The 23,039-nt window shown below is 42.3% G+C and overlaps 1 protein-coding gene across 1 annotated transcript; it reads left to right on the forward strand.

The window, feature by feature from the left end:
- Positions 1–5,888: 5,888 nt before the first annotated feature.
- On the forward strand, positions 5,889–7,581 carry LOC130361061 (uncharacterized). The gene is made up of 3 exons (XM_056563623.1): positions 5,889–6,878; positions 7,197–7,365; positions 7,469–7,581. The coding sequence occupies exons 1-3, from the start codon at positions 5,889–5,891 to the stop codon at positions 7,579–7,581; spliced, it is 1,272 nt and encodes a 423-aa protein (XP_056419598.1).
- Positions 7,582–23,039: the final 15,458 nt, after the last annotated feature.

Genomic DNA, 23,039 nt, shown 5'->3' on the forward strand with positions numbered 1-23,039 from the left:
CATGCTGAGAGTTGTAGTTTTGCAACATCTGGAGGGCCGCAGTTTGCAGACCACTGTGCAGTGGTCTCCAATCTGTGCTCTTCCAGATGTTGCAAAACTACACCTCTCAGCATGCCCAGACAATCCAGGCATGCTGGGAGTTGTAGTTCTGTAACATCTGGCCCTTCATAACTGGGCATAACTGGGCAGTCTGGGCATGCTTGGAGTTTAAGTTTTGCAACAGCTGGAGGCACACGGGTTGGGAAACACTGAGTTAGGAAACAATGTTTTCCAACCAGTTTGCCTCCAGTTATTGCAAAACTACCACTCTGTCTGGGCATGCTGGGAGTTGCAGTTTTGAAATATCTGGAATAGCACAGATTGAAGACCACTGCACAGTGGTCCCCAAACTGTGGCCCTCCAGATGTTGCAAAACTACAACTCCCAGCATGCACGGACATGGTGCATTCACATGGGCGGGTTGACAGCGAGTCTCACGCTGCAAGTATGAGAATTTTCCGCTGCAGTGCAAACTCCCAGCGGGAAACTCTCTGTAAACCCCCGCCCATGTGAATGTACCCTAAAAACACTACACTACAGAAAATAAAAAGTAAAACACTACATATACACATACCTCTACACAGTCCCCCCCCCCCCTCCCCAATAAAAATGAAAAACATCAGGTATGGCACTGTTTCCAAAATAGAGCCATAAGCTGTTGCAAAACAACAACTCCCAGTATTGCCGGACAGCCATTGACTGTCCTGGCAGGCTGGGAGTTTTGCAACAGCTGGAGGGACCCTGTTTGGGAATCACTGGCATAGAATACCCCTATGTCCATCCCTATTCAAATCCCTAATTTAGGCCTCAAATACACATGGCGCTCTCTCACTTTGGAGCCCTGTAGTATTTCAAGGCAACAGTTTAGGACCACAAAAATTATTATTATTTTTTTTTTTGGGGGGGGGGGGGGGGGGTGCTTTTTCTCCTTTATGAAAAGGTAAAGTTGGGGTCTACTCCAGCATGTTATTGTAAAAAAAACAAATTTTTTTACACTAACATGCTGGTGTTGCCCCATATGGAAATACCCCATATCTGGTGGCAAAATGCTCTGCCTGCGCACAACAAGGCTCAGGAGTGAGAGCGCCATGTACATTTGAGCTGATTTGCACAGGGGTGGCTGGTAAGGTACTTTTTTTTCTAAATTTAAAGGGGATGTGGGGTGCTAAATAATTTACCACTATAGGGTCAGGAATACACATTTGTGTTCCTGATTCTATAGTGTTCTTTGAATACCCTGTTGACAACTTTATTTCAGTTTTAGGAGACACCAACAAGAATGAGTAGTCAGACATTTTCTTTTATCTGTACCCAATGTTTGTGTATAGATATTTTGTAGAATAATTTAATTAGAAAAATAAGATTTCAAGAGCTGTGAATAGCGAGGTTATGATATATATGAAGGTTTGCCTTAAAATATGCAATTTATACAGTTAATTTTAAAATCGCCTGCTCACTTTTTTTTTCTTCTTTTTATCGCTCTTGGGGGGCCTCAAATTTATTTTTGCCTCAAATTTAAGGCCTCAAAAAGTCTAGAGCCGCCTCTGATTACTATTATATTTTAACAATTCTTACATTTCCGCACATGGTAATACCAAATATGTGTGTTTACATTATTTAATTCAGAAAATAGGAAAAGGGAGAATGATTGAAACTTTTATGAGGAGAAAGACTTATTCACATTTATTTATGTACATGTTTTTTCACTTTCGATTGCATACATGTAACATTGCTGTGCTATAGCTCCACCTGTGGAAGCTGCTGATGCTTTCTGCACATTTGGAGCGCTGATCAGAAAGCGCGGAGGCAGATAGGACCCTCTGTCCCTCCTCTCAGCTGATCAGGACCCCCCTCAGTTGTCCTGGCTGACATAATGTATCAGTTTTTGGGAAAAGCATAAGGATATCCTTCATATAAGATAGGGCCAGGGACTATTCATAGCATTCAGATTATTGGGAAGACTAGATGGGCCAAATGGTTCTTATTTGCCTACACATTCTATGTTTCTATGTTTTGCTTTATTTATTCTAACAAGTATTAACCTTAAAGTTAATGTCTACATTTAGCTCCATTTTTTTTATTACAGCGTGCCAGATTTAGTATAAAGAAATACATTCAAATTGAGGTGCAATTGTCAAACAAAAAAACATCTGATAATCTGATATGGCTTCTGCCACATTTACTTTGCATTTCCACACACATTTGTCAACACTTTTCAACTGGATCCAAAAAGTGATGTGGTCTCTGTAAAGCAGGTGTGGCTCTTTGGAAAGGGGCTTGGATTTAGGTGCTCCAACTTTTGGTAACTAGTAGTTGTCTTAGCTAAAACTTGACAGTTGAGAGGCTGTAGCCTTATACATGGTGATAAATCGGACACATTGGAACTCTATGGGGGACATGTATCAAAGAATTTACACCGTTTTTGTGTGTAAATTCTTGCGCAAAATTTTGCGCAAGCAGTTTTTTTGCGTCTTTTTTTGCGTACATTCTGAGCATTTCCTTCTGATGTCGCGATATGGGGTACCTTGGAGTGACATTTATAGTACGCACGGATTTATTAACTTTTCCTTTACACCCCAAAAATTTCTGCAAGTACCTTTTTTTGAACGCAGATATAAGCCATCTTGAACTTGGCAACCTGCTCTAAATCATCATCTTTTCTATTTCCTAAAGAATGAAATAAAAAGTAACCCAAATGATCAACCTTTCCTCTCGATATTATTCTTTCTAATTAGAGAATATACATTATTTTCTACATTGTTAACTCTAACAATCTAAATGAAATCGTTTAGTCGCTTAAATTATTTTTCAATGTTTTCTCTATATTGTATAGTGATGTTGCTCTTATCAAATCACAAAGTTAAGCAAGTTATGTTATGTAATGTCTGATACCTTACTTTTCCTTTAACACGCCATTCACATTATTAGCTATTATCACTATTAAAGGAAGTAGTTAATTCTCTGTTGGACAATGTGCATTTTTAACAAATTCTGTTTTAAAAAATGAACCTTAACAACTAAAAAGTAAGGATACACTTACGATATCTGCCCAGATACGCTAAAGACTAAACTGAGCAATGGTGTACGTTGGACGTCTGAGGAGAAACCTATATTTGAACGCAATTTATGAAAGTCCTTACGCAAGATTGATAAATTTAGCACATCTGCACATTATTTAGAATACAGGGAAAGGGGTAAAGTGCTTCTACCGTACACAAATAATGATACATGTCCCCCTATCTGTTTAAGCTTGCACTATGAATTGGACTAGAATTGGAAAGTGAACATCTGTTCTGATAAATGTAATAACATATTGGTCAGAGTTCCATTGTGCTTGTACAGGGCTCTACCTTTTTATTATTCATGCAATGATAAAATGTTAGCTCAATGCTGACACCTCTAGAAGGAGGTTCTGATCTTATTGTATACTGTTTATGTATCCAACCTGTGATCACTCTACAAAAATTACTTAGTTCTACCTATAACTGAGAGGTTTGGGGCGGGGTGCTGATCACATCCCTGTTGATTCTCTTCATCGCAACTATTCTGCAGCGGGGTGGTGGGTTGGAAGAGTAGCAAGGGCATACTTTAAAGTGGGCATGATCGTGATTAGACAACAGGATATCCTGAGCGCTTTACCACATTCTCTTCTATAATATTAAATACCTGTCCCCAGGCCCCCAGGTAGCTATAAAAATTCAGAAATATAGAAATTTTTTTTATAGTTGTGTAAAAGTAAGAGATATAGAATAAAATGGAATAGTATTGAATATGTAAACCGGCTACTGCCAATGTCACCTTAAAATCTGGAGTGTAAATCTAGAACTGGAGCTGTGGTAAATACTCAAGGTGGTGCTCTGCTTATAATACTACGGTCCAGTGTGAATATTCTACTAGTCCTGAAAATTCATAGCATGCATAAGAATATGAGAAAGCAGCACTTACCATTAGATGCAGATAAACTCTTCAATGCTCAATTGTGATTCTTTAATATATATTTATGTTGGTAGGTATGCTAGGCAGGAAGGATAGAGAGACAGCGGTAGCTACTTCATGCATACCTTGCGATTTATTAGGCTGCCCTTGGCATACCTACTGACATGAATATGTTTTCAAGAATCACAAAAAAGGATAGCAGATTTTCTCTGCATCTAACAGTGAGTGCTGTTTTCTCATGTTCCTATGCACGCTATAAAATGAAATGGAATGCCAACCCTCATAGAGATACATTAAATAAAATAATGTGAACATTCACTATAAATAAGCAGCCTTTGCATACTACTGGTGTAAACAATAGTATTTAAAGAAAAGAAAAAAACACAGCTTTTTTTAAAATCATTTTTATGGCGTATATTTAGGGCATTAGCTGTGAGTACCCCTATTTCCTTACAAAATTTCGATATTTTATAAAGGAGAAAGTACCGTATTTATAGGCGTATTTATCGTCTCTTCTTCCCCCCCCCCCTTTTTTCCCCCCCCTTTTTTTCACTTTTTTCACGGTTGTATTTTATTTGAATTTTTTGACACTTTACACTATTTCTCTCTTCTTTAGTAAATATTATTATGCTATTTACACTATATCAATAACAATAATTTAAAAAAATTTTAATTCTAATACATTATTTTTATGTTTTTCATTTCTCATATATTTCTATATATATATTTTTCATATATATATAACATATATATACTTCTTCAAACACCTTTTCACTCCACTTCACTTATCATCTTCTTTATGTCACTAATATTTCTTTCTCTTTACATGCACATTGAACCACATACCATTTACATTTATATTTATTTTTCATTCAAATTTAAACTTATAATATGGCATCCAGTATACTTATAACTATTCATTGCAATCCCGTATTCTATATCATGTTATGTTATTGTATATATGTATGCATATGCTTAACCTATCAGTGTTCTGCTGATCACAGACACTGCTCCTGTCGCTGGTGCGCGTGCGCCGTCTCTGCGCTGCCGGGGTTCCGGGTGAGTCGCGTCTACGTCATGGCACGGTCATGTGATTTTTCGCAGTGCCGTGTCATGTGACGCGGCTCCTTCCGGTTTCCGGGCGGCGACGGGGCCGGCGTTCGCGTGCATTGTAACAGCCACAGGTGAGGATTAAACTATTTAACTCCTAATACAATCTGATTGGTGTTCTTGGATATAAATAGACAGTCGGACTGGGATAGAGCCACTCCCAGACGAAGGTTGCGTACCGAAACGTACGTTGGAGTGGTGCTGTCCCGGTCTCTGCTGATTGCTGCTGTACTCTGGTATATTGCTACACTGATTTGTATCCCCACAATGTTATGCTTGTTTACATGCACACTGCACTTTATTTTGCATGTTATATATATATAATAATTTTTTCGCTCTCACTGTGAGATTTATATACATGTTTCCTACAGGTTGCTAAAACATCCTGTCTTTGTAAATTTGTGTACAAATTGTGGTGGATCCTGTAATATATACACCATACCCAGCCTACATTGCAGAGCCGGTGACACCACCTTTTAGCCTCATTCCTCCTTGAAAAATAGTATTTTTTAACTAATATATATACAATTTTTATGTACTTATATTCCACGGAATTAATAAAATGATATACATTTTATAAGTGACTCCGTTTTTCTCTTTCTTGTTATTTGCTATTTCTGTTAGGAGTTCACATACCTATAGCCAACACCAGTACCTGGATTAATCGATAGTGCTTGGTCACTTACATACTGTTTAGTCATAATAATAATTTTCTACTTCCAGGTTTGAGTTGTCCGTTTGGGTATTTTTGGTCTAATTTTCTGTGTTATCCACAGGTTTGTTGCGGACAATTTTTTGGCAGCATGGATTTGCGGGATCGCGACCGCACCTGGCTCCTTCAGTTGGACCGGGTTTTCAAGGAGGAATCGGCATCGAGTGGCTTCAATGGTCAAAAAAATAGTAATTATTTACAGAAAACTTTGAGTAACCTTCACCATAGAAGATTGAAAACGTGGTGGAACAAGATGTTTCTTGAAAATTATATAAGGAGAGGCCTAATACCACGAGGTCTCCGGGTCCAAGTCTTTCCCTCATTCCCTTTGATAGATGAATCATTCGTTACCCATTGGGAGGAAGCATGTACTACAGCATCATGTCGATTTATGGAGCTTCTGGTCAATCACAATAAGGATACTTTGGACAGGATTGAAACCGAGATTGAACAGACATATACATTACTTAAGAATGAACTTAGTGTGGAGGATCTGGAAATATTTAATAAACAGATGGAAAAACAGTTTGAGATTTGGGAGAAGGAAATAGCGGCAATAAAGAGTAAGAAGCTGGCAAGGGATATGAATGATGTCCAGATGAAACGTGTATATAAATGGCAACGTCCGTCGGGAGACAGGGGACGACAGAGATCTGCCTCTATCTCCTCATTATCCTCGGCGGGTGAAAATTCGGACAACCCACGCAGATTACATGGATCTAATCAACGACATAAAAGAAAGAAGTCTGAGTTTGTCCCTCAAGCTAAGAAGCGGTCTGAGGCTCCTCCCACAACAAGCAGCACTCCTGCTGATACCTTACAGGTAATCAATTTGTCTACTCATGTTTTCTCTCCCCTTGAGATATCGGTTTTACAGAAAGGTTTATCCTTTTCTCCTTCCACAGCTTTTGACAAATTTACGGCAATAAAGGATTTGCATCTATTTGGACGCAATCTTCTTTTTAAAAAATGGCATCACAAGACAGATGAGTCATTGGGCCTTACATCCCCTGAGGAGAGACAAGCTCTTAATGATCTACAAGATTTACTATCTGAACAAGAGATTCCAGCTGAATATGAGGTACCCAAGTGTATTTACCCTAGATCGAAAAAATTCCCTCCACTATCGATTTGCCCTGTGATTGATGTATTTGTCAAACTGGTTGGCCAGGAGTTTGAGCGGTTACCTGATACTATTCATAAAGATAATCTTTCACATGATGAACGAAAATGTCTCAACAGGTTGCAAAGGATACCAGATGTTATCTATAAACCCGCAGATAAGGGGGGCAACATTGTGGTCTGGCCTCGTAAATTATACGAGGCCGAGGCATATAGGCAACTCCGTGACCCTCTTTGTTATAGAAAACTAACCTTCAACCCCCTGTCTCAATTTCAGGCTAATCTGAAGTCACTACTGGATACAGCGGTTGAATCATCAGTGATATCAAGGAAACTGGCAGATGCACTCCAGATACCACATCCGACAATATCGACTCTCTATTTATTGCCAAAGGTTCACAAGCACGCTTCTAGACCTCCAGGAAGGCCGATCATTTCGGGCACAGGTAACCTTACTGAAAATATTGCCAGATTTGTGGACAGCAAACTGAACCCCCTGGTTGAAAACCTACCTTCTTTTATACGTGACACCACTGATCTTTTACGTAGGATTGATGGCATTCAATTGGAACCAGACACTCTTCTTGTTACATGTGATGTGGAATCGCTGTATACTAGCATCAACCATACGGACGGATTGTCGGCATCAAGTTTCTTTTTAGGTACGAGTAACTACTCTCCTGAAATGTCATCATTTATTTTGCAGCTATTGGAATTTACTCTGGTTCACAACTTTTTTACGTTCAAGGATCCCTCTACCTGCAGACCCGGGGGACAGCTATGGGGGCGGCTTGTGCGCCCTCGTATGCTTGTCTTTTCTTGGGTCTCTGGGAGAGGGACCTGTTCCTGTCAGATCGTGGGGATGTCGCGATTGGTCGCATCCTCTTTTGGGTACGGTACATCGACGACATCCTCATGATCTGGCAGGGAGACTCCACACAACTTTCACAGTTTATTTCCCGCTTGAATAACAATAGTTATAATATCAAACTTACCTATTCATGTGATGCTAATCAAGTGGAATTTCTTGATGTTCTTCTACAGCGTGACCCAATGGGATATCTGCATTCGGATGTATTTCGCAAAAGGACCTCAGTTAATTCTTACCTACATGCCACATCATCTCATCCGACACATACTGTGAGAGCTATACCATATGGCCAGTACCTACGTGCTCGACGTATTTGCTCCTCGGAACAAGCCTTCAAGAGACAAGCCGATGATCTAAGAGGTAGGTTTCTACAAAGGGGGTACAGTCATAGATCGCTGAGAAAAGCCTACAACAGGGCAAAACAACAATCTCGTGTCCAACTATTATGTCCAAAACCTAAAAATCATGGTGATGATACAGTACGGTTCATTACGAACTACCACTCCCACTGGGACAACATGAAATCTTGCATGACTAAATATTGGTCGATTCTGACCACGGACCCGGTCTTGAAACAGTACATCCCATCCAAACCCCAAATTACAGCTCGACGGGCGAAAAATTTAGGAGATCTCCTAGTTAAGAGTGAATACCGACCTGAACCATCCAAAAATATTTTTGGCTCAAGAGGGCCCAGATGGGGATCATCAGCTTGTGGACAGTGTGTTGCCTGCCCTAACATGAAGCGTTCCACCACTTTCACGAACTCTCAGACTACAATCACATACAGGATTAAACATCAGATCACATGCACTACACGCTATGTAGTCTACTATGCAGTGTGTCCCTGCCCAAAAATTTATGTGGGCCTTACCACACGCCCCCTCAAAATTCGCATTCGTGAACACTTGAGAGACATTCGATTGGCGCAGACAATAGGAAGTACTGAGGATTTGAAGACAATACCCAAACACTTTAAGTTGTTCCATGATTGTGATGATAGGCTCCTCCAATTCTGTGGTATTGACAGACTGTATCCTGGGATGCGTGGGGGTGATCTGGGGAAACGATTGGCCCAACGCGAGAGCTATTGGATTTGGCGCTTGGATACGGTGCAACCTCACGGTTTAAATGAACTGTTGCCATTCGGACCATTTTTATAGTTACAACATATAGACATCTTTTGACCATTGAAGCCATCTATGTATTCCTCGTCTGTTCTGTCTGTTTTTAACCCCCCTTTTAATTAATTTTCTTGCCTACTTTTAACAGTTATTTCTTATTTTTTTGGTTTTTTCCAGGACACGAATGCCAATAGGAGATTGCTCCCTATATTGATGTCTACATATTCAGGATTTTGGACTTGGGACTCATAGATGCCATTTTACTATGTTAATTTCCCCCTTTTTTGTATTTTTGGATATGGGTTGGTGCTTTACAAATTATTAATTTTGGATTAATATTTTGGTTTATATCTCTAGCATGTAGGGGTTGGGCACAATATACGGTATATTTTTTTATATATTGTAGTTAAGTGAGTTATATGGGATTATGTGCACCATGTACACTTTTCACCCAACCATCACTTATCACTTTTTCTCATCGTCTCTTCTTCCCCCCCCCCCCTTTTTTCCCCCCCCTTTTTTTCACTTTTTTCACGGTTGTATTTTATTTGAATTTTTTGACACTTTACACTATTTCTCTCTTCTTTAGTAAATATTATTATGCTATTTACACTATATCAATAACAATAATTTAAAAATTTTTTAATTCTAATACATTATTTTTATGTTTTTCATTTCTCATATATTTCTATATATATATTTTTCATATATATATAACATATATATACTTCTTCAAACACCTTTTCACTCCACTTCACTTATCATCTTCTTTATGTCACTAATATTTCTTTCTCTTTACATGCACATTGAACCACATACCATTTACATTTATATTTATTTTTCATTCAAATTTAAACTTATAATATGGCATCCAGTATACTTATAACTATTCATTGCAATCCCGTATTCTATATCATGTTATGTTATTGTATATATGTATGCATATGCTTAACCTATCAGTGTTCTGCTGATCACAGACACTGCTCCTGTCGCTGGTGCGCGTGCGCCGTCTCTGCGCTGCCGGGGTTCCGGGTGAGTCGCGTCTACGTCATGGCACGGTCATGTGATTTTTCGCAGTGCCGTGTCATGTGACACGGCTCCTTCCGGTTTCCGGGCGGCGACGGGGCCGGCGTTCGCGTGCATTGTAACAGCCACAGGTGAGGATTAAACTATTTAACTCCTAATACAATCTGATTGGTGTTCTTGGATATAAATAGACAGTCGGACTGGGATAGAGCCACTCCCAGACGAAGGTTGCGTACCGAAACGTACGTTGGAGTGGTGCTGTCCCGGTCTCTGCTGATTGCTGCTGTACTCTGGTATATTGCTACACTGATTTGTATCCCCACAATGTTATGCTTGTTTACATGCACACTGCACTTTATTTTGCATGTTATATATATATAATAATTTTTTCGCTCTCACTGTGAGATTTATATACATGTTTCCTACAGGTTGCTAAAACATCCTGTCTTTGTAAATTTGTGTACAAATTGTGGTGGATCCTGTAATATATACACCATACCCAGCCTACATTGCAGAGCCGGTGACACCACCTTTTAGCCTCATTCCTCCTTGAAAAATAGTATTTTTTAACTAATATATATACAATTTTTATGTACTTATATTCCACGGAATTAATAAAATGATATACATTTTATAAGTGACTCCGTTTTTCTCTTTCTTGTTATTTGCTATTTCTGTTAGGAGTTCACATACCTATAGCCAACACCAGTACCTGGATTAATCGATAGTGCTTGGTCACTTACATACTGTTTAGTCATAATAATAATTTTCTACTTCCAGGTTTGAGTTGTCCGTTTGGGTATTTTTATAGGCGTATAACACGCACATTTAAAACTTAAATTCAAGGCAAAAAGTAATCGGCGTATAACACGCAGGCAGAATCTTTTTGTCACTGATTTAAAGTGGCCGCAGCAGCTTGTTAAGGATTAGCAGCCTGTCCGCGGCCACTTCAAATCAGTGGCCAGCGTGCGGCTCCCATTTTGTATTTTTTAAATTTCCCTCCCTTTCCCCCCTGCTTTTTATTATATATATATTTTTTTAAATCTTCCTTTCCTAGCCGCGCTCGGCAGGCCAGGTCCGGTGTCGGGTCTTGCGGACTGCGGTCAGTGAAGCAGGATGAGTGACGTTCTCTGCTAGCTCAGCTGCACAGAATCAGGGACGTCACTGATTCAATGCTGCTGGCGCTGTGACTATTCTAAGGTGGCTGCGGTCAGGCTGCTGAAGTTAAACAAGCAGCTGGCGCTGCAGCCACACTGACCAGCGGCAGCTGCAGCGAATTATGAGTGATGTCCCTGATGCTGTGCAGCCGGCAGAGGACGTCACTCATCCTGATTCATTGAGCGCAGCCCGCAAGACCCGACACCGGACCTGGCCTGCCGAGCGCGGCTAGGTAAGGAAGATGGGGAAAAAAAAATATATATATATATCAAAAACAGGGGGGAAAGGGGATGCTGAGAGGGGGGCATGATGAGAGGTGGGCATGATGAGAGGGGGCATGGTGAGAAGGGGGCTTGATGAAAGGGGGGCATGATGAGAGGGGGGCATGGTGAGACAGGGGTGGGGGAATGATAAGACAGTGGGGGAATGATGAGAGGGTAAGGGGGGATGGGTGTAAATATGGCATAGGGGCTGATAAAAGGGGAGGAATGATGTAGCACTGGAATGGGGGGACCAAACAGAAGTTCAGGCAAAATCAAAGTTAGAGGGATGATATGGCATTTAGTCTGTCATTTATCTTATATGCATTTTTTTTTTAACTTACATTTCCCTATTAAAATGGGGGTGCGTGTTATACGCCAGTGCGTGTTATATGCCAATAAATACGGTAGTCAATAGTCAAAAAAATAACCTTAGATCTATTGAAACTGAATAGAAACAAGTTGCAAATCTTTATGCCAAATTTAAAGAAGTCAAACTGTGCCATTGTACAGCTGTAGGTATAAACTCTAGAGATGAGCGAACTTTAGAAAAATTTGATTCGGCCGATTCGCTGAATTTTTCAAAATAATTTGTTTTGATCCGAATTTATTTGTGGCAACTCTGTATTAAAAACGGCTATTTCTGGCCTACAGAGAGCGGCCTACAGAGAGGGGTGTAGAACACTTTGCTGTGTTCTAACACGCATATGGAGTGTGCTGGGGTAGTGAAATAATAATGTTATTCAGAATAACATGCAGATTACTGGCATCACTTTTAGAATCACTGCCGCAGAGTGGCACAATGACAGAGCCTGGAGGTGGCATCAGTATGAGGAGACCATATAGTGGCTGAATGACACAGCGTGGAGGTTTTGTCAGCATGTGGAGACCATATAGTGGCTGAATGACTCAGCATGGAGGTGTTGGCAGCATGAGGAGACCATATAGTGGCTGAATGACACAGCGTGGAGTTGTTGGCAGCATAAGGAGACCATATAGTGGCTGAATGACACAGCTTGGATGAGGCTGAAGCATGAGGAGACCATATAGTGGCTGAATGAAAAAGTGTGGAGGTGTTGGAAGCATGAGGAGACCATATAGTGGCTGAATGACACAGCGTGGAAGTGTTGGCAGCATGAACAGACCATATAGTGGCTTAATGACACAGCGTGGAGGTGTTGGCAGCATGAGGAGACCATATAGTGGCTGAATGACAGTGTGGAGGTGTTGGCAGCATGAGGAGACCATATAGTGGCTGAATGACACAGTGTGTAGGTGGCGGCAGCATGAAGAGACCATATAGGGGCTGGATGAGACAGCTTGGATGAGGCTGAAGCATGAGGAGACCCTATAGTGGCTGAATGACAGCGTGGAGGTGTTGGCAGCATGAAAAGACCATATAGTGGCTGAATGACACAGCGAGGAGGTGTTGGCAGAATGAGGAGACCATTTAGTGGCTGAATGACACAGCGTGGAGGTGTTAGCAGCATGAGGAGACCATATAGTGGCTGAATGACAGTGTGGAGATGTTGGCAGCATGAGGAGACCATATAGGGGCTGGATGAGACAGCTTGGATGAGGCTGAAGCATGAGGAGACCATATAGTGGCTGAATGACAGCGCGGAGGTGTTGGCAGCATGAGGAAACCATTTAGTGGCTGAATGACACAGCGAGGAGGTGTTGGCAGCATGAGCAGACCATATAGTGGCTGAATGACACAGTTTGTAGATGGCGGGAGCATGAGGAGACCATATAGTGGCTGGATGAGACAGCTTGGATGAGGCTGAAGCATGAGGAGAACATATAGTGGCTTAATGAGAGCGTGGAGGTGTTGGCAGCATGAGGAGACCATATGGTGGCTGAATGCCACAGCATAGAGGTGTTGGCAGCTTGAGGAGACCATATAGTGGCTGATTGACACAGTGTGGAGCTGTTGACAGAATGAGGAGACCATATAGTGGCTGAATGACACAGCGAGGAGGTGTTGGCAGCATGAGGAGACCATTTAGTGGCTGAATGACACAGCGTGTAGGTGGCAGCAGCATGAAGAGACCAAATAGTGGCCAGATGACACAGCTTGGATAAGGCTGAAGCATGATACCATATAGTGGCTGAATGACACAGCATGGAGGTGTTGGCAGCATGAGGAGACCATATAGTGGCTGAATGACACAGCGTGGAGGTGTTGGCAGCATGAGGAGACCATATAGTGGCTGAATGCCACAGTGTGGAGGAGTTGGCAGCATGAGGAGACCATATAGTGGCTGAATGACACAGTGTGTAGGTGGCGGCAGCATGAGGAGACCATATAGTGGCTGGATGAGACAGCTTGGATGAGGCTGAAGCATGAGGAGACAATATAGTGGCTGAATAACACAGCGTGGAGGTGTTGGCAGCATGAGGAGACCATTTATAGTGGCTTAACCCTTAACAACCACGGACGTAAATGTACATCCTGGTTTGGCGGCAATTCGCGCACCAGGACGTACACTAACGTACTGTGTATGACCGTGAGCATTGGAGCGGTGCTCGCGTCATACATGGCAGGTTCCGGCTGCTATCAGCAGCCAGGGACCCGCCGGTAATGGCCGACATCTGTCATCGCGCGGATGTCCACCACTAACCCCTCAGATGCCGTGATCAGTACAGATCACGGCATCTGCGGCAATGTACAAGTTAAAATAGATGATCGAATCACCCGCAGCACTGACGCAGCGATCCGAATATCTGTAATGGCGGACGGTGGTCCCCTCACCTGCCTCAGTCTGTCTCCCGGCGTCTTCTGCTCTGGTCTGAGATCGGGAAGACCAGAGCAGAAGATAGCCGATAATACTGATAAGCGCTATGTCCAATGCATAGCACTGAATAGTATTAGCAATCAAATGAATGCTATAGATAGTCCCCTATAGGGACATAAAAAGTGTTAAAATGTAAAAAGTAAAAAAAAAGTTTTGAAATGTAAAAATAAAAAGTGAAAAATCCCCTCCCCCAATAAAAATTAAAATTGTCAGTTTTTCACATTTTACCCCCCAAAAAGCGTAAAAACATTTTTTATATAAACATATTTGGTATCGCCACAAGCATAAATGTCCAAACTATCAAAATATTATGTTAATGACCCCATACGGTGAACGGCGTAAACGTAAAAAAATTCCAAAAATGCTGCTTTTTTGTCCCATTTTATGAAAAAAACGTAATAAAAAATGATCTACAAGTTTTCTATATGTAAATGTGGTATCGATAAAAGTACAGATGACGGCGCAAATAATTAGCCCTCATACCGCCCTATATGTGGAAAAATTAAAAAGTTATAGGTGGTCAAAATAGGGCAATTTTTGATTACTGATTTTGTACAAAAAGTTTTAGATTTCTTTTAAGCTGTACAAAAAAAAAAGTATCTAGCCATCATTTTAATTGCATTGACCAACTGAATAAAGAACACATGTCATTTTTACCATAAAGTGTACAGTGTAAAAACAAAACCCTCCAAAATGTGCAAAAAGTACAAATGGTCACACAAAAAACAAGCCCTCGTATGGGTCTGTAGATGGAAATATAAAAGAGTTATGGATTTTAGAAGGCGAGGAGGAAAAAACGAAAACGCAAAAATAAATGGCCTGGTCCATAAGGTTAAAATGGGCTTGGTCCTTAATTGGTTAATGACACAGCGAGGAGGTGGCGGCAGCATGAGGAGACCATATAGTGGCTGAATGACACAGTGTGGAGGTGTTGGCAGCTTGAGGAGACCATATAGTTGCTGATTGACACAGCGTGTAGGTGGCGGCAGCATGAGGAGACCATATAGTGGCTTAAGGACACAGTTTGGATGAGGCTGAAGCATGAGGAGACCATATAGTGGCTGAATGACACAGCCAGGAGTTGGCAGCAGCATGAGTAGACACTAGGCCTTCACAATCCCTAAGATTATAAGATGAATTCTGAAATTTAAACTGAAGATTTTTATGGACATTTATCAACAGGTTTAGTCAGGTTTTCTTTACTATAATTGTCGCAAAATTGTCGCAACTGCGACTACACGATTTTTCGTGCGACATTTTGACTGGAAAGCGAGAAAAGCAAGTTTTCCAAAAATTAACTATGTAGTAATAATTTTAAAATGGACTACGGGTAGTCAGGTATTTATTAACTGCGACAGTCGCAACTGCGCAAAAAAAAGTCGCAACAGCGTTAAAAATTGACTAAATTTACTCCAGCTCAAACATGGAGCAGAAAAAGCTACTACCAAAGTAAAAAAGGAAAAATTGCTTACGTGAAAGAAAATTATCAACAGGCTGAAACCAGTTGATAAATAAGTCGCACATAAGCAAAAAAAAAGTAAGGAAAAAATTACTAAAAAAAAGAATACATAAGCAAACATTGATAAATGTCCCTCTTTGAGTAGCAAGTGCTATCATAACAAAAGTTTTTATTCCCAGACAAAGGCCCAGCAGCAGTAATTCATGTATTGCCTGAAGGACACAGCCTGGAGTTGGCTGAAGCATGAGTAGACACCAGGGCTTCACAATCCCAATGAAAAAACAGATGAATTTTAAAATTTAAACCAAAGATTTTGGATAGCTAGTACTACCATGACAAAATTTTTAGGCCCAGACCTAGGCCCAGCTACATCAGTAAACCATATATTGGCTGAATTACACAGCCTGGAGTTCTCAGAAGCATGAGGAGTCCATTGAAATGTATGATTTTTAAATTTAAATTTAAGATTTAAAATTTTAAATTAAGGATTTTGAAATTGAACTTTTTAACTCCCAAGTTTTAGTGTCCCGGGCTCCAGCGTATGGGTACAGAGGGAAAAATCTAACAAGGAGTCACATGTCACATGGTAGCAAAATGACAGAGCCTGAAGGTGGCATCAGTAAGAGGAGACCATATAGTGGCCAAATGGCAAAGTCTGGAGTTGGCTAAAGCATGAGAAGAGACCATATAGTGACTGAATGGCACAGCCTGGAGTTGGCGGCAGATGAGGAGACAATAGGGCCTTACAATCTCTAAGAATAAAAGATGAATTTTGAAATTTCCTTTGAAGATGTATGGTAACTAGTGCTACCATAAACATATACAGGTAATGTCCTAGGCACAGCAGCATCATTAACCATGCAGTTGCTTAATGATACATACACGAGCAAGCAGCAGCATGAGTACACAAGAGGAGTTCACAACCTCTAACATTTAAAGTTGAATGTTGAAAGCTCTATTAAAGATGCATGTTAGCTAGTGCTACCATCCCAAAATTTAAGGCCCAAGCCCAGTAGCATCAGTAATCCAAGTAGTTGCTGAAACACACAGTCCGGAGCAGGCAGCAGCAGTACTCAAGAGGGTTTCATAACCCCTAAGATTGAAAGATTAATGTTGAAATCTCTATTGAAGAGGTATGTTACCAGGTCCTATCATCAAAGAAATTAAGGCCCAAGCCCAGCAGCAACACTAAACCATATAGTTGCTGAAGCACGCAGCCTGGAGCAGGCATCAGCATGAGTTTACAAGAGGACTTCACAACCCCTAATATTAAAATGTTAATGTTGAAATCTGTATACAAGATGTATGTTGGCTAGTGCTAACAGTAAAAAAAAATTAGGCACAGGCCCAGCAGCATCACTAAACCCTATAATTGCTGAAGCACGCAGTCTGGAGCAGGCCTCAGCATGAGTTTACAAGAGGGCTTCACAACCCCTAACATTAAAATGTTAATGTTGAAATCTGTATACAAGATGTATGTTAGCTGGTGCTAACATCAAAAAATTTTAGGCACAGACCAGCAGCATCAGTAAGCCAAGTAGTTCCTGAAACACACATCCTGGATCAGGCAGCAGGATGTGTACTTAAGAGGGCTTCACAACCCCTAACAGTAAAAGATCAATGTGGAAATCTCGATTGAGCATGAATGTTTGCTAGTGCTAACATAAAAAAATTGTAGGTAATATCCAAGACAGTCCCAGCAGCATCAGAAAACAATATATTGGCTGAATGACACCGCCTGGACGTGGGGAAAGCATAAGGAGCCCATATAGTGTCTGAATGGTACAGCCTGGAGTTGGCCGAAGCATGAGGAGACCATGTAGTGGCTGAATGGCACAGCCTGGAGTTGACAGAAGCATAAGGAAATAAAATAGTGGCTGAATGAAACAGCCTGGAGGTAGCAGCAGCAGGAGTCCTGAAAGTGACCCGGTGACAGAGTGGTGCGGTGGGTGGCAATACCAGTACCCGGTGATGAAGGTGGCTGGAATGTTTGTAACTGGGGAGCAGTGCCTTAAATCTGTTTGGCATTATCCATATTTGTGAAGTATTAGTGTGGCACCATGGTCAATCTACTCTGATTCATCTGGCATTGGTGGGTAGAAATCCTGGCTGATCCATGCCTGATTCATTTTCACAAAGGTCAGTCTCTCCACATTTTTCGTGGACACTGCCCATCTCACCAAAACTAAACTGTGCTCCACTGTGCCCCTCATCCTCCTCCAGTTCAGCCCCCACAAGGCTCATGTGGCCGAGAAATGTAGGCGCAACGTCTTCATTGCCCTGACCAGCCATCGTTTCCAACACTTGTAGGAAATGAAGCAGTGGAATGATGTCGTTCATCCCGTAATCCTGGCGATTTACGTATAATGTGGCTTCCTCAAAGGGCCTGAGCAAATGGCAGGTGTCACGTATGAGCTGCCACTGGTTCACATTGAAGTTACACAGGAGAGTACCCCTATCCGCTTGGATCATCAAGAAATCGGTGATGGCTTTTCTCTGTTCGTACAGTCGGTCCAACTTATGGAGAGTGGAATTCCAACGTGTGGCAACTTCACAAATCAGACTATGTTGGGGGATACCATTCTGACGCTTCAGCTCAAGGAGGGTGTGCTTTGCGTTGTATGAGTGGCTGAAGTGCATGCAAAGATTCCTTCCCATTCTTAGGATGTCTCATAAATGGGGGGAACACTTCAGGAACTGCTTGACAACTAGATTTAACACATGTGCCATGCAGGGCGCATGTTTTACCCTTGTCCTGGGCGCATGTTTCACCCTTGATGTTCTTCACGTTGTCGGTCACCATGGTTCCCATTTCCAGATTTTGTTCAGTAAGCCATGCTCCGATTTCTTTGCGAATGACTTTTAGCAGTTCCTCCCCTGTGTGACTCTTTTGCCAAGGCAAACCATGTGAAGAAAAGCGTGACACCGCCGTTCCCTACACACATGGTATGCTGAAGGGCCACTGAGACTTTTGTGAGAGCAGTGGAGGCTGAGGACACGGTGGAGGATGAGGAGGCGGAGTCGCACACTGTCACAGGACCAACGGGCTGACAGCGTGGAGGAGGAAGCGGCATGACCTGTCCAAGTTGGGGTGGTGGCTGTGCAGGAACCACATTCACCCAGTGAGCAGTAAAGGACATGTATTGTTCCTGACCGTGGTTACAGCTCCAGACAGCAGCGCTGCCGTGCACTTTGGTACTTTGTGCAGGGCTGGTACTGCCTTCTTCGCAAATATATTACGACTTGGCACATTCCACCTCGGCTCGGCACAAGCCATCAGTTCTCTGAAAGGTGTGGAGTCCACCACTTGAAAAGGGAGGGACTGCAGCACCAGCAACTTAGACAGGAGCACATTCAGCTTCTGCACCGTTGGATGAGTGGGCGCATACTGTTGTCTCTTGGACATGGCTTTGAGGATGTATTTTTGGTGGAATGGCTGAGTAAAAGTGGGAGAAGCAGGAACATCTGGAGCTACAGAAGGAGGGTATGACACACAGCTCCCTTCGGCTGAGGTGGAGGAGCCTTGGCTCGATGAAAAAGGGAGCGTTGTGCCACTGGGTGATACAGCAGGCTGGACCACTACATCGGAGCCATGGTTCTCCCAGGCCGCTTTATGTTGGCAAAGCATGTGTTGATGCAGGGCTGTGGTGCCTACATTGGGACCCTGGCCACGCTTCACCTTCTGCCTACATATCTTGCATGTGGCTATGTGAACCTCCTCAGGATGCTTGATGAAAAACTGCCACATCGCCGAGTAGCTGATTTTCCCACCAACAGTCAGAATTAATTCACTGCTACTGCCGCCGTCTCCAGGAACCCCTGTTCCACCACCTCCCGGGAAGGTAGGCTGCCGCGAAGCAGGTGGTCTCCCCCTGGCACATTTGGCTCCAGAATTTCCACTTCTGCCACCACGCTGACTGCCAACCATGCTACCGCCTTGCTGGCTCAGCTGCTGCCTCAAGGGCCACCTGCAACTCTCTTCTGATGATGATGATGATGAAGCCCCTTCTTCACCCAGCTCCCAATTATGATTGGCTTCATCATCATCGAGTTGTGTCTGCACGTCACTGATGTCTTCCTCAGGTTCCTCAACAGTGTCTGCTTCAGGACCCTGAACCCTGGCAACACCGCCTCCCACGTCACTCTCCTCATCACTACTTGCCTGCCTAGCAGAGGAAGCGGCACATGTCTCCTCCACTTCTTGGCTGGGCAGTAGCTGCTAACTGTCCTCTATTAGATCGTCCTCAGTAAATAGTGTAGCTGAACCCACAGCATAATATACTTCTGTAGGAGAGGGAACAGCATAGGACAGAGGCAATGTTAGGACAGGGACTGCTCCCGGGCCATGCCAACTGACTGTTGACTGGGGGTGTCAGACGTCACTTGTGATGAAGTGGATGACCGTGCTAACCAATCGACAACGGCAGATGGGTTGCTGGTCGAGACACGACTACTTGCTGTTAATGGGAGCTCAGGCCTCTCGCTGCGACTCCTGCTGCCATTCGCCCCTAGTCTGCTGCGGCCTCTGACACTCCTCTGTGCACGTCCTGGCACTTCTCTGCCTGACATACTTAGTGCGTATATGAAGGGAGTACAATATACTTCACTACGCTTAAAACAATATTTGTCTAGAACAGCAGCAGGTGTGCACTTTTTGGCTGGCCTTTCACAGTATCTAGGCCCTTGACAGATTAACAGGAACAAAAAAGTACACTGCTTAGATGTAGGTATGTGGTATGTACTGATGAGGGCAGAAAAATGCTCTACAGCACACTTAAAAAAGTATCTGAGTACAACACCAGCCGATGAGTACTTTTGGCTGGACTTTCACAGTATGTAGGCCCTTGACATATTAACCGGTACAAAAAGTACACTACATAGATGTAGGTATGTGGTATGCACTGATGAGGGCAGAAAATATGCTCTACAGTACACTTAAAAAAGTATCTGAGTACAACACCAGCTGATGAGTACTTTTGGCTGGACTTTCACAGTATGTGGGACCTTGACAGATTAACAGGTACAAAATAGTACACTACTTAGATATATGTATACGGTATGCACTTATGAGGGCAGAAAAATGCGCTACAACGAGCCTAAAATTTCTGTAATTTTTTTAAAACACCAGCCGGTGATTACTTTTGGCTGTCCTTTCACAGTATGTAGGCCCTTGACAGATTAACAGGTACAAAATAGTAGACTACTTAGATGTACGTATGCGGTATGCACTTATTAGGGCAGAAAAATACGCAACAATGCGCCTAAAAACTCTGTATTTTTTTAAAAACACCAGCCGGTGATTACTTTTGTCTGTCTTTTCACAGTATGTAGGCCCTTGACAGATTAACAGGTACAAAATGGTACACTATTTAGATGTAGGTATGTGGTATGCATGTATGAGGGCAAAAAAATGCGCTACAGTACACTTGGAAAATGTATTTTCATAAAACAGCCAGTGATTACTTTTCCCTGGCCTTTCACTGTATATAGGCTTGTTACAGTTTAACAGGTACAAAAAAGGGCACTACTTAGATGTAGGTATGTGGTATGCACATATGAGGGCAAAAAATTGTGCTACAGTACACTTAGAAAACATATTTTCGTAAAACACCAGCCGGTGATTACTTTTGCCTGGATTTTCCCAGTATCTAGACATGTTACAGATTTACAGATACAAAATAGTACACTGCTTTGATGTAGGTATGTGGTATGCACGTATGAGGGCAGAAAAATGCACTACAGTCGGCTGAAAAAAAGTTTTGCACAACAGTGCAGCACCACAAAAAAAAAAAATGTGTATTAAACCCAAAATTGCACTCTGTCAAAGAGTATTAAGAATGGAGTGAACTGCTGGTTATTATACTGTCTACAGACTAGTATTAGCAGCAGATGATTTCTTGTTGAAAAAATACACTGAATTGCGCTGAAAAATCATTCCTGCCTCCTCTGCTAAGGTTGATGAAGTTGAGGCAGCTTGTTGAAATGTATGAGGCAACGAAAAGCTATCTGCCCCTCTCTGATAAAATACTGAATAAAGTGACTGGGAGGTTAACGGCTGGCGTAATAATCCTTTTCAGTGAGAACAAGCAAAGCACAGCACTGCTCTCTGTCCACAACGCTGATGTGACTAGCAGTTGGAAGTGGAACGCTGCGGTATGATCAATTCAGCGTGTCTGTCGTCCTATCACTCTACAAAATGGCTGCCGATTACATAGGGCTGTGACATCACAGGGGTGAATGAATGCTGATAGGCTGCATCCTGCATGTGATTCAGGGTCATCACGCCTACCTCCCTTCCCGCCTTGCCTTCCCGTCTTCCCAGCATCCCCTGCCCCATGTAATGACATGTGGATCCACCATTTTAGGTGTCCTGGAGCCTGGAACGCTGTAAAATAAAGTTTAATGAAGCGATTTGCGCTATAGAATCGCGGCGATATTCGGATTCGTTGCGAATCGAATATTTCATGAAATTCGTAATGAATTTGGGTTCGTCTGCTTCGATTCGCTCATCTCTAATGAACTCTTGTTGGTATTGGAATTGTACATAAAGCAAAATAAGAAACGGTAATATTACAGTGAATGCCAAATGTTACCTGGCTGTGTCTAGCTTCAGCAGTGTTTAACCCTGTCTTTTCTTGCTATATACAGAGCTAAATATAGCCAATGTGTATGACACTAAGTGGTGCTAATTCCTTCATCACTCATAGTAGTTACATGATTGATCATAATTGCCATACATCCCGCACTATACCAGAGCTGCAGGGTCTTCATTGACTGTCATTATGTTTGATTATGAGAAATCTCATAGTACTGAATTGTTTTGCCATATAACTAGAGCTGTAATGGCTTCTGCAAGTCTATGAGAAAAATGTAGTTTAAAAAATATACAGTATTTTACATAAGTGAGTCCACCCCTCACATTTTTGTAAATATTTTATTATATCTTTTCATGTGACAATACTGAACAAATGACACTCTGCTACAATGTAAAGTAGTGAGTACACAGCCTATATAACATTGTTTAATGTTGTGTCCCATCAAAATAACTCAACACACAGCCATTAATGTCTAAACCTTGGCAACAATAGTGATTACACCTCTAAGTGGAAATGTCCAAATTGAACCCCAATGTGCCATTTACCCTTGCCGAGCCATTTACCCTTCCTTGCTAATATTAGTGGCGTCCCGTGGGCTGGTTCGAGTGGCATTTGGGGCTGCTCGGCCAGTGGGTTGTTCCCCTCCCATGGGCACTGGTGTCGTGGCGGTGGTGGTCGTGGCGTGGTGCTGTGCCATTTTATGCTAGGGATGTTAGGGACCCGCCACATCCAGGTGGCCGTGACGAGGCTGGCGGGCTTCACGCACTCTACGATCATAAAGTACACAAACGACCTGTTTGTTTTATATATATATATATATATATATAT

The sequence above is a fragment of the Hyla sarda genome, chromosome 3 (assembly GCF_029499605.1).
Source record: "Hyla sarda isolate aHylSar1 chromosome 3, aHylSar1.hap1, whole genome shotgun sequence".
Taxonomy (NCBI): domain Eukaryota; kingdom Metazoa; phylum Chordata; class Amphibia; order Anura; family Hylidae; genus Hyla; species Hyla sarda.